The sequence below is a fragment of the Sphaeramia orbicularis genome, chromosome 24, assembly GCF_902148855.1.
Source record: "Sphaeramia orbicularis chromosome 24, fSphaOr1.1, whole genome shotgun sequence".
In the NCBI taxonomy this organism is placed as follows: Eukaryota; Metazoa; Chordata; class Actinopteri; order Kurtiformes; family Apogonidae; genus Sphaeramia; species Sphaeramia orbicularis.
This window is the reverse complement of record NC_043979.1, coordinates 18,710,783-18,723,773: the sequence shown is the minus strand read 5'-3', so window position 1 is coordinate 18,723,773 and position 12,991 is coordinate 18,710,783. Positions and strand designations below refer to the sequence as shown.

General features: G+C 37.4%; 1 protein-coding gene across 3 annotated transcripts in view; it reads right to left on the bottom strand.

The window, feature by feature from the left end:
- armh4 (armadillo like helical domain containing 4) overlaps window positions 1-12,991 on the bottom strand; it is a 20,307-nt gene extending 7,316 nt beyond the window's left edge. The window contains exons 1-4 of one of the 3 annotated variants that reach the window (XM_030128052.1): window positions 12,653-12,991; window positions 11,004-11,574; window positions 10,625-10,826; window positions 1,647-2,006 (exon numbers count right to left, since the gene is read on the bottom strand). In XM_030128052.1, coding sequence (XP_029983912.1) covers window positions 1,647-2,006; window positions 10,625-10,826; window positions 11,004-11,555 — 1,114 coding nt within the window. In that variant the 5' untranslated portion in view covers window positions 11,556-11,574; window positions 12,653-12,991. Of the gene's footprint in view, window positions 1-1,646; window positions 2,007-10,624; window positions 11,575-12,652 lie in introns of all 3 variants that reach the window. The other 2 variants (XM_030128051.1, XM_030128050.1) reach the window with 2 other exon arrangements.

The window sequence follows — 12,991 nt, the reverse complement described above, 5'->3', positions numbered from 1 at the left end:
TTCCACATCCTGGATTACTGATATTATGTAAATACATCTTCAGTTTTTGTGAAAGCTGTGTCCTAATTTGTTTAGTTTATTTCAGACACAAACATAATACAAAACAGGAAAAAAATAAAATAAAAAAGACAAAAATTTAAAAAATTAAAAAAAAAAAAAAATAGAAAATGGACCAACTGTTGTGCCTGAAAGGAAGTAGGAAGAAGCCTCTGCTTATCTAGACCTACCCCCCCTTGCAGTCCTCAGACTGGTAGTGCCAAATCACGTTATACAACATAAGATTGTGATTATCCATAAACATATATACACACTCCAACAAACCTGTACACCCATACACCTACAGTCACATACACATACACACCAAATTATATCTACATCTGTACACCAACCCACATCCGCACCCCCATGTATATACACACACACACACCATCCAAGTAATGATCACACCCTTCCTTAAGCCAGATATTGTGACAAAACCATTTCTTTGTACATTATTTTGAATTTTTGAATGTCTGGACACAACCCATAATTGAAGGTGTTTGAAAGTTTCTTTTGAGCTTGTTTTTCTTTTTTATAATTTTGAACATGCAAAGAAACAAATAAAAAAAAAAAAACATTTAAATCAGGGGTGTCAAACTCATTTTGGTTCAGGGGCCATATTTAGCCTAATTTGACCTCAAGCGGGCCAGACCAGTAAAATAATGACTTAATAACCTATAAATAATGACAACTCCAAGTTTTTCTTTTTGTTTTAGTACAAAAAACCCCCAATTAAATTATGAAAATATTTACATTTTACAAAAAAGATGTGAATAACCTGAAAAAACAGAAATTTCATTTGTAAAAATTAGTGCAATTTTAACAATATTATGCCTCAACTTATTATTTACACATGTACATGTACACAGTGTTACATAAACATTAGGTAACAGGCAGAATATTGTTAAAATTTTGGAGTTTGGAACTAAAGTTTGAACAATTTCTACGATATTACATCTCTTATTATTAACACAACTACAGACCACAGTGAATCAATAAATGCACAAAACATTTAGTAACAGGCAGAATATTGTTCAAATATCATATTTTGGGTTGTTCATTTTTGTTTTTATTTATGTATTTATTTGCATTTTATTGTGAAAGAATAGTTTTGTAAATGTAAATATTTTCACAGTGTAATGTTACTTTTTTACATTAAATTTTTTCCACATACTTTTTCACAAAGAAAATTTGTTGTTGTCATTATTTATGGGTTATTGTGTTGTTATTTTTACTTGAGATCACATTAGTCTGTATGTGGAACCTGAACCAAAATGATTTTTTCAACCTTGACTGTTCAGGTTAATTTTTGCACTTTCATCCCACGGGCCAGAATGGAACCTTTAGCAGGCCAGATTTCGTCCCCTGGACCACATGTTTGACACCTGTGATTTAAATGAACAGAATCTGTCTTCTAGTACGAGCAAGTCTGAATTTACATGATTGAAAAGGAGTAGGAGGAAGTATAAACTTATTTAATCTTACCCCTCAAGTACTTTTACATCTTTATCAATAATGATATTTAGCGTGCATTGTACCAACTGCAGAGTCACGTTGCTGAGGAGATTCATTCTGTCCCTCAGGTCGTACCACATCACCTGTCTCACCTCTCTCAAACTGCTCCGGTCCTGTTTCAGTTCCAGTCGGCTGCTGTGACACAGTCGGCCCTGAAGAGCTGATTGGCTCCAGGAGCTCAGCGCCAGATGTCTGGCAAGGTGACGCCCAGTCTGGAATCAGCAGGGGTGGGTCTGTCTCCACGGTGACCAGCTGCTCCAGGTCCACCTCTGACAGTGGCATCCCTCCGGTTGCGCTGCCGGGCAGCAGGGTGACCACCGCCGCTGCCGCCGCCGCTCCCACCGTCCCCTCTGGTGCAACGTCTTCAAAAGGCTCGAAGATGAGAGGGAGAGACTCTGATGACATGGTGCCCTCTGTGGCTTCATCCTGAGACAGTGGGACCACAGTGTCCGCTGCAATTATGTCAATACAAACACAGAGAAAGACAGAGGTCAGCGCATGTCTCATGACATTTTTTTTTCACCGAAATTTTAACCAATAAAGACCCAAACATCCACCAGCAACTAAAACCATCTACTGATCTGTAATGTTTAATAACTTCTGATCCACTAATCTTATTAATACATGTAAATAATTGGTGTAAAATGCAGTTTGTCGTCTTTTCATGGTTATCACATAACAGCCATTTGGATGTTCAGAGGCTCCATAGTTGCCATGGAAACACTGTAATCTTCTACAACAATGATTCACCAATAAAACCCATGGAGTTGGATCAATGACAGTGGATGGAGACACTTGTTTTCAGTTCAGTTATTGATATCTTTGCTGAAAAAGTCACTTTTTCTTCAGTTTTCTCTATTTTCTATATAATAACCCTCAACTTTAATTTGATCTTTCATAAACATCTACATAATCAGTGAATTAAATATAAGAAAATACATGATTTACACTGCAAAAATGCGGAAGTAAGATAAGGAAGATAATATTACAATCAATGGTAATAATTCATTTAAAAATGTTAAATATAGAGAAAGATTCCTTTGGGAACTGACACAAAAGTAGCACTGGGTCTTTATGGGTTAATTTATTAAATATCAAACAGTATCAGCAACATAAAACAAACACTGTTCAGGAATGTTTGTTTCATCTTTCATGCCACTCTGTTTCTTCTTTTCCACTCTGGTCTCACATCAACAATGTGAGTTTTGCAAACTGTCTGTTTTTTTTTTTTTTTCTATTTTCTAGTTTTGCTTCTTGCACTCTCTATTTATTTGTCAGTTTTTTGTTAGCAATTTGTCAGCTCTTTTGTTGAGAAAATGTCTGCAGCAATTTGTGTTTGTTTGTCCGTGTCTTCTTTTTTTCTTGCTGCCCACAGTATTTTAATCAAACAACTGTTGCTCCTAAAACAGCTCCTTGAATTTTATGCAGTGGATACCTTGTATATCTCACTCTTGTCTTATAATGTAGTATTTCTTGAAACACTTCACATGTCATTTCCAAAACACAGTTGTTTTCTATTTCCAGAAGACACGAGAAAGTAATGTAGCTCACATGATACACACTCTGACATTTGGGATGTTGATATATTTGCTCTTCATATGTCATTTTCAGTGTTATGAAGACAGTTTTCCCAGGGATTCTCTTCCAGCCTGGGAATTGGGAGTTGCCAAATGGATTTTGTGCTATATTTATGGCAGTATAAAGGTGGGCTGGGTTACATTATCCACTGGAATACAACAAACATCATGGAAGCTGTATTCTAAACAATTAAGAGTGGATGAACAAGAATGACTATGAGTGAATAAACAGCAATAATCACAAGTGAATAAGTGAATGAAAAGCAAAAGGCAAGATAAAAAAAAGCCAAGATTACTCATTAAAAGAAATACAAAGGAAGAAAATTAAAGTAAAATCATCTTCCTCTATAGCTCCTTCAACTATATTCTTTCATATAATTAGTTAAGAGTTCATCGATGAGGTTTAATGCTTGATATTCTGACCAAATGATTCACAAGTAATTTTCTTTATATCCTGTGATTATGATTTGGATCGCACTGTTGACTTTCTTGGATTTTCTGTCTCTTAACTGAAGGTAATTTTTCTGTCAGACTTTGGAAACTCTCCAACTATCCATCCCTTTCTCAAATTTTGGCAATATCCTGGCACAGTCATTAAAGACAAACTGTCCTTTGAGGCCAATGTGGATGCTGTTTTTAAAAAAGGACGTCAACGCATGTACTTTTATTGGAAGCTCCGGCGTTTTAATGTCGACGGGACTTTTATGAAGATTTTTTAGTCTTGTTTTATTGAGTCAGTTTAACTTTTTCTTTTATCTGTTGGTTTGGTTTACTTAACATCAAAAATAAAAACAGACTCCAGGGTGTGAAGGTGTGCAGCAGAATGGCAGGTGTGACCTTGAATGACCTTACACACCTACATAAGGTCAGAACTTTGAATAAGGCCCGGTCGGTCCTGAATGACCCCAGACACCCTCTATAGTCGTAGTTCATGCAGCTTCAGTCTGGTCGCAGATACGCCTTAACCACATAGCAGGACCAATAGGCACCAGATCTCTTTTACTTCCCCCACCCCCTGAAGGGGAGGCAAGGGGTTTTGTTTTTGGTTTGGTTTGTTTCTTTGTTTGTTTGTTAACACTCTAGCAGCAAAACTATTGGTTGAATTCATACCAAACTGGGTTTATAGATCGCCAGTGACAAAGAATAGATGTGATTACATTTTGGGAAAAGTAGGTCAAAGTTCACTTTTTTTAAATGAGGTTTTTTAAAATATTTTTTTTCCCCATTTACTTATAAAACTTAAATTTGTCTATGCTGACATCAGCACTAGAGCTGCAACCAATTAATCGACTAGGTGTTTGAAGTCAATGCAAAAAGTCCCGATTCGATTAATCGCCTCGAATTGATTGAAGGGAAATATTCTATTGCAGTTTTCCTGAATTGAAGCTTCTTTGTGTGTCACAATAAGCATCCATGTGAAACACAACAGTGGAACCAATGTTTAACAGCAGAGAAATGAAGGAAACAAAGCTTTGATTCAGGAGAATTGTGCTTGAATGATTTTTTTGGACCACTTTGAGTTGATTAATCAGATCAGTTTCAGATTCAAGTTCATTGTCATTCCAGCATATAAAAAAAATACATAGAAACGAAATATTGTATTCAGGTCCCCAACTGTCAGCAGCATTTAGTAAAATAGTATAAATTACTGATAAAAATAATAATCAATAATAATAATAATAATAATCTAATATAATAATGATCGGTTGCAGCTCTAATCAGCATGCATTGACATGATGACATCAGCTGGATTGATGCCAAAATAAGCTACAATACATGCGAGGGGTGGGGTTTGCTGTGCCTGGCACCACTTGTTCCTGCTGCTGTCAGGCTCCTGAATAATGTGCGATTTGTGTTTTTGTATTGTATCTGTTATTTGCATTTCATGTGTGTACTGATGGCTGTCCAATAATTTGCGCCTGAGAGATAATAAAGTACCTTGAACCTTGAACCTTGAAAAATACCACGCTGCCCAGTGTTGAAATCTCTGGTCATATTAGGGTGGTTCGCTATCATATGCTCCTCATTTTAATATATTTGTGTCTTTTTAAGTTTTAAGTGTCTACAACTAACCCTAACCGTCCACTGTTTTCAATGGTCCCTGACACTATGATCGGCTCCTCTAGAAAGAAAACACCCTCTAATTTTAACATGTCTCAAATATAACCCATAAAGACCCAAACAGCCACTGGCAACAAAGACTGAGTACTGATCTAAACTGTTTAACACCTGTTGATCCAATAATCCTATCAATCCATGTAAATAATTGGTGTAAAATTCAGTTTGTCATCTTTTCATGATCATCCGATAACACCCATTTGGACGCTCAGAGGCTCCGTAATGAACGTGGAAACACCGTCATCTTCTACAGCATTAATTCACCAGTAAAACCTATGGAGTTGGATCAGTGACAATGGATGAAGACAAATGTTTTTACGTTCAGTTAATGATGTATTTTAATTTTTAAAAAAGTCACTTTTTCTTCAATTTTCTCTGTTTCTGACAAAATAACCTTTGAATTTACTCTGAGCTTTTATGAACATCTACATGATCAGTGAATTAAATATGGGAAAATATGATTTACACTGAAAAAACCCTCAAAATAAAGAGGATAATATTACAATAAATGGTGATAAAACACGTAAGATAGGTTAAATATAGAGAAAAAATAATTTGGGAACTACCGCAAAAGTACTGGGTCTTTATGGAATAATCATAAAATGTGCTGCCTGTGACCTGGTGAATCCAAATTAGGTTTATTTGATATTTCCATAATGTACACTCAGCACTCATGGCATCCAAATTCTTAAAATATCCAAGAAACTTCACATTTATAGTTAAGAGTTGTAAATGTTATACAGTATGTAATGCATTACTGGCTGTTTATTTATCTATTTATTTCTCTGATTTGCAGGGTTAGCGTTGCGTTTTGCATACGCTGGATTCAGCTCAGCGGGTGAACTAGAGCAGATGAAGCCACGTTTTTACCCACAATTCTTCTGACAGCTGAAATGAAAAATATATGACTTTTCAATTGTATAGCAGGAAGTGAATTCAGCATATGGCACTTAAGTATTTATGTCAGAATGAGGTTTTATGAAGCAGGTAGCTCTTTGGACATGCAGTTTTCTCATTAGAAGTTCGTGCACGCTCACAAAGCTGAGGAAACAGTGCAGCGACGACATATGCAAAAAAAGAAGAATTATTTGATTTTTTTTTCCTCTCGATAAGAGGCTACCACAGAGGCAGCTGTCAGGGGAAACTGTTACTGCATATCATTCAGGCATTTCCTTTAGTCCAAACCATTTCTAAAGAAAGGCTGAAAAATGCTTATAAAGACTGCAATCCTTTTACATAATACCATTTTGGGAATTTAATTTTTTTTTTTTTTTACTCCCAGTTTCTTTTCTGTTGGGAGGAAGCTTCATCAAACAGACAATCCCCCTGTGGACGGCAGGAACACATATTGGCACAGACAGTCTCCTTTAATCCATTTCCCTTTCCTGCCTCGCTGAATAATAACCTGCCTCGTTCTTTACAATAGTCTGGAAGGTGGGAGAGAATGAGAGGAGGGGGGGGGGCCCATATGAGAGAAGAGAAGAAGAGTCAAATCCTCCAAAGGCTTGTATAACACACCCTGCCACCAGCCTTTTCCTGGCAGTTGTGTTCTTTCTTTTCAGGCTCAAGTCAGGAATAGAAAGTAATTAGACTGCCACTGGTCCCAGCTGGGGTTCAAAGTGGAGCGTGGAAAAGCGGATGTTTTTTTGCCAATCATCAAAGACAATCTCTACCACTAGACGTGTCTGTTTCAGTTCCGCCTTACTTTTTTCTTTTCTTTTCTTTTTTTTTTTTTTTAATGAAGCCTCCTGAAACCTTACGAAATCCCAGAAAGTCTGAAAATAAGTAATAGAGTGGTTATTCGGTGACTGTGGAACATCAACCTTATGCTGCTTTGGAGGACGTTAGTGTTTGTTGAGTTGAAAGAAGAGCAAATGTAGAGAGAAAAAGGGATTAGAGAAAGTATTAGCTCAAGAAAAGTCAGTGCTTATATGTGCTGTTTTTGGTTTTAAAGTAATATTTCCACCATGAAGAAATGTTCAGTTAATGATGTATTTTAATGAAAAAGTCACTTTTTCTTCAGTTTTCTCTGTTTCTGATATAATAGCCTTTGAATTTACTCTGAGCTTTTATGAACATCTACATGATCAGTGAATTAAATATAGCAAAATACAATTTACATTAAGAAAAAACTCAAAATAAAGAGGATAATATTACAATAAATGGTGATAAACCACTTAAGACAGGTTAAATATGGAGAAAATGTCGAGCAATAGGGATTAGAGGACGTTTCAGCTCAAAAAAAGTCAGTGCTTGTATGTGCTGTTTTTGGTTTTAAAGTAGTATTTCCACCATGAAGAAAAACCCATGGAGTTGGATCAATGACAGTGGATGAAGACACATGTTTTTATGTTCAGTTAATGATGTACTTTATTGAAAAAGTCACTTTTTCCTCAGTTTTCTCTGTTTCTGATATAATAACCTTTGAATTTACTCTGAGCCTTTATGAACATCTACATGATCAGTGAATTAAATATAGGAAAATAGGATTTACATTGAAAAAAAAACAAAACTAAAAATAAAGAGGATAATATTACAATAAATGGTGATAAAACACTTAAGATAGGTTAAATATAGAGAAAAAGTAGAGCAATAGAGATTAGAGAAAGTTTCAGCTCAGGAAAAGTTAATGCTTGTATGTGCTTTTTCACTTTTAAAGTAATATTTGTGAAGAAAAACTCTGTTGCAAGCGAACGTTCTGCAGTTAGATCTAGAGTATTAACATCAATAAGGTCAGGATTTCAGCTAAAAAAAAAAAAGCCCCATACTCTATTATTTTGTCGTACCACCTTTTTATTGTGACACACAAGTTTACACAATGTCACAATGTTTATTTCCAGCATTTTTTGGACACATAACGTTGCTGATCCTAGACCGGACCAACTGAAGCAACCTCAGATTATAGCACTGCCCCAGGGGCTTGGACTGTAGGTACTTGGCATGATGGGTAATTAGTTCATCCACTTCTCTTCACTCTGGAACAGGGTCAGTCTGGACTCACCAGACCACATAACCTCCTTCCACTGGAACACAGTCTAAGCTTAATGCTCTCTAAAAAATGAGAAATGTTTAAGAAATGACAAACTACTCACTGTATTAGTTAATGAACTTGTTGCTCAAACACATTAATCACTGCAGTAATTATCCAATAGAAGGACATTACCTACAATATTAGATGAGTTTAAATGTAGGTTGTGACGATTTTGTCCCAGCTGAATATTATTGAATTTTAATTACTGATGCATGGATGTTTAACCCCTAAAGACGCAGTGCTACACTGCAAAAAGCTAAATCTTACCAAGTGTATTTTTCTCATTTCTAGTCAAAATATCTCATCATGTTTAAAATAAGACATAATCACCTAAAGAGTACATTTTCAGTAAGATATAAGAATTTATTTTTAGACAATAGATCTTGAAAATCTTATTTCAAGAAATCTTACCAAGATAATTTTCCCTTGTTCCATTGGCAGATTTTTTTTTTGCATAATTCAAGATGAGATATTTTGACTAGAGATGAGAAAAATACACTTGGTAAGATTTAGATTTTTGCAGTGTACTTTTGTGGCAATTCCCAAATGAATTATTCTCTATATTTAACCTTTCTTAAGTAATTGATCACCCTTTACTTTAATACTGGCTCCTTTATTTTTTAGTGAAAATCAGGTATTTTGCTACATTTAATTCACTGGTCATGTAGATGTTCATGAAAGCTCAGAGTAAAGTGTAGGACTATTATGTCAAAAACAGAGAAAACCAAAGAAAAAGTGGCTTTTTTCAGCAAAGATATCAATAATTGAACATAAAAACAAGTGTCTCTACAGTCATGGAAAAAAATTATTAGACCACCCCTTGTTTTCTTCAGTTTCTTGTTCATTTTAATGCCTGGTACAACTAAAGGTACTTTTTTTGGACAAATATAATGATAACAACAAAAATAGTTCATAAGAATTGAATTTCAGAGCTGATATCTAGACATTTTTCATGGTTGTCTTGAGAAGAACTAAAATCACTTCAGTTCTTACATCAATAGGTATGGCATTGTACTGACAAAAACAGTGCTTTTAAACATTCCATGTTTTCTTTTCTGTCTGTTTTAGTCACATGATACACACAGGAGTTAGTACTTGATTGCATAACCATTGTTTCTGATGACTTTTGATGGTCTAATAATTTTTTCCACAACTGTATCTACTGTCATTTGTGAAACTCCATGGGTTTTACTGATGAATCAGTGTTGTAGAAGATGACGGTGTTTCCATGTTCACCAAGGAGCCTCTGATCGTCCAAATGGGTCATATCTGATGGGCATGAAAAGATGACTAATTGCATTTTACACCAATTATTTACATGTATTGATAGGATTAATGGATCAACAGTTATTAAACATTTTACTTCAGTAGATGATTTTGGTCCATGGTGGATATTTGGGTCTTTATGGGTTAATATTACTTTAATGGTACAGTTGGTTTGTCCATATAACTCATCTTGCATCAATCTTTTATATTGTCTTGGCTGCTTGTTTGCTCTTTCTCACTTCCCTCTTGACTTAAATGCGTACATAGTGTGATATAGTCTATTGAACGTTATCCTTATTTATGTCTGTGTTTATTTTGTTCTAACTCCTTCTTCTCACTCGCTGCTCCATTTTTTTTAGGTAGCTTGTTGCAGAGGTTGAAGTGGGAGTAGTGTGAGGAGTCGAGCGCCTTAATTTATGATTTTCTTTCTTCTTTTTGAGTCATTTTGGTAAATCCCCAGCAGGTGATTGTGGAATGGGTTATGGATGATACCTGGGCCTGGTGTCCTCCAGACTACAAATCTGCCTTTTTGCTTATTCTCTGTTTGCTTCCCTTTAAACAGACATTTGACACAGTTGGTTTTCATGAGTTCTCTTCCATCTTCACTTCATGCACACCTTACACTCACCTTCCCTCCTCATTTACTTTACTATGCTGTGGTATGTATATATTTCAGCTGCCTTTATTAAATTATAACCTTTTATTTATTCTATATAACATGATGTGGCACTCATTTTGTCACAGCCTAGAGCCATGTTCTGACACCCTATTAAGAAAAAAATGGCACATTTACAATAATATTGATTAACTCAACGTGCAGTGACCTTGAATAACTACATAACTGAAAAAAAAAGCAAATACTTATTACTAGGTGGCATTTTTTTCATCTTCACCACATAATAATACACTAGAATTTGTTTATTATTCAAAGCAACTAGTAGACTTAATAAGTAAATGTAGTAGAGTAAAAAATATAACTAATCTCTGTGAAATGTGGTGCAATAGAAGTATAAAGTAGCAGAAAATAGAAATATTCAAGTAGAAATGTGTCAAAATTCTACTTATGTGCAGTACCTACCACCACTGGGTCTTGACGCTTCAGTCCATAGGCTTTCTGGACCGTCCTCCTTTGGCATCAGGTTTGGTCCCATTTCAGGTAACAGAGGGTCTGGGAGTGTGGACATGGTGGCTCCTCCCTCGTGGCCCCAGATTGACAAAGGTGTGGAGGTCCGAGGAGAGATGAATACGGCCGGAGGGAGGGTACCCTGCGAAGTCAGTTTCTGAAATAAAGGATTAGGGGGTTCTGAGACTGGTGGCCAGCTCGTTCTAAGATCCTCAGAAGAATCTCCATCATCAGGGAGGGTTTTGCTCTCCACCCCTTCTTGATTCTGTTGTGTCTCCATCTGGGGGGGCTCTATGGGGGAGGCCACATCCAGACTCAGTCCTGAGGTACTTACAGCCATGTCCTGCTGCTTTTTGTCACCTGTTGAAGCAGACAGAGGCTTCTTTGTGTCCTCATCGGATCCTGGCTTGCTCTGTGGATCAATAGACAGCACTGACGCTGTCTCCGCCTGTCTATGTGCATCTCCTATCTCCGATGTGCCACCGACCTTCTTTATCTCCCTCCTTTGGCTCCATGCCTTCCTGCCAGCCTCGCTCGGCCCAGATCTTCTATCAAGGCTGTCCCCATTTTCTGTCTGCGTCACTGGAGCTATCCCCTCAGGTCTTGTTTTGCCTCCATGTGGGCCAACCCCTCCTCCTGCACCTAAATTCAATACGAGGCCATCCACATGTTCTGAAGAACCAAACACACCATGATCTGTATCTGAGGGTTTAGACTTCACACCTGTGCCATGTGTTGATCCAACAGTTGTTAGTGAGCTGGCACATTGCCCATCACAGTTGCTGTCCTGCGTGGGGGTGAGGTCTGAGAGGTGGACCGGGGTTCCACAGACACAGAGAAAGGTCCCAGCCAGAAGGAGGCGATGGAGCATCCCACACATCAGCATTTCTGCCTCGTCTCAGTTCCTGCTGAGACAGGACGCAAACGATAAAGGTTTAACCGAAGTGATGAACAGTGTCTGCAACTTCTACACTTTGTCACCCTGCAGACATGTGGACAGAAAGACTACACAGAGGTCACAGCATCTACAAAGGGAAAAGAAATTTGAAGCAACATGAAGATGTGTGCATCTGCAGACAAAAGGGTCAAAACATCAACAATATTGCATTTGACAACTACCACAGACAACAGAGGACTTTTGCTTTGATGCTGTAGTTGCATCATTTTACTAATTTGGATGAAATTCCTTTTCATCTCTTGACTCCACTGTTGGTTTTGTAAAAACAGAACACACACACACACACACAGAAGAGAAGTGACAAATAGAAGAGAGAGAGAGAGAGAGAGAGAAAGAGAGGGAATCTGTCTGACACAGCAATCCTTAGCACCCCCTCCGCACTTCAACTATAAATAGCACCGGTTTTCTATCTTCTTCAGATGCATCCATGCTTAGGTGTGAAATTCGTAAAATGCACAGACCTGCATCACTCTAAAAAGACAGTTTTCTGACAGCGGATGCACGTCATCATCAACAATAAAAATTGTTTATATGCACATCTGTAGCTTTAGATCATGTTTGACAGAAATGGAAAGCTATGGAAAATGCACAGAGACGAGAAAAAGCTGCTCTTTTAACAGGGTGACACCCCATTGCCTGAGTCAGACAAGCGTCTGAGAGAAATCATTAAGCTCTGCTGATGCACAATCCACCAATGTCACAATACAACCCACTTTTTTTTTTTTTTTTTTGCTGCGCACCCATCCCCGGGTGATCAATACACTAAATGCACTAAACCAGTACAGTCATGCAGTCCACCCAATGACAACATGATCGCTGGAGCATATGGACTGTAAACAAATGCACACTGCGGCGCTGAATCATATTTCCCTAATCTGACTGAAATATTTGCAGAGAACTGCCATATCCGAACGATCATACCTACAATGCATCCATCTCAACGCATCACCTATTATCTACTGGAAACGAGAAGAACATTTCCATAGATTAAAGTCGCATAGGGCTAAAAATAAAACTGGCTTTACCTTCCGGAGTTCATGACGGATGGCTTTGGCTGGAGGACGTGGAGCTTCTGTGGCAGTGTGGAAGGAAATATCCTACGAAGAAAAATTCAGGGTAGTCTAGTGCAGAAAGCAGCTGAAGGAGAGGCTTGTTGTGCAATTCAGCGTCACAGGCTGAAAGTCTCAGTCTCTTCTACGTGCCTACGACCGCCTTGCATGAGAAATGCAGCCTCAAATCTGCAAGAATCATTGAAACTGACAGCTTTTACTTATGATTCGTTAAGGAGACTGTGTGATTTTGCTTTCAGTGCTTATTCCCTTGTTGCCCTTCTTCTGTGCTGGCAACTTAAAACACACTGGGTC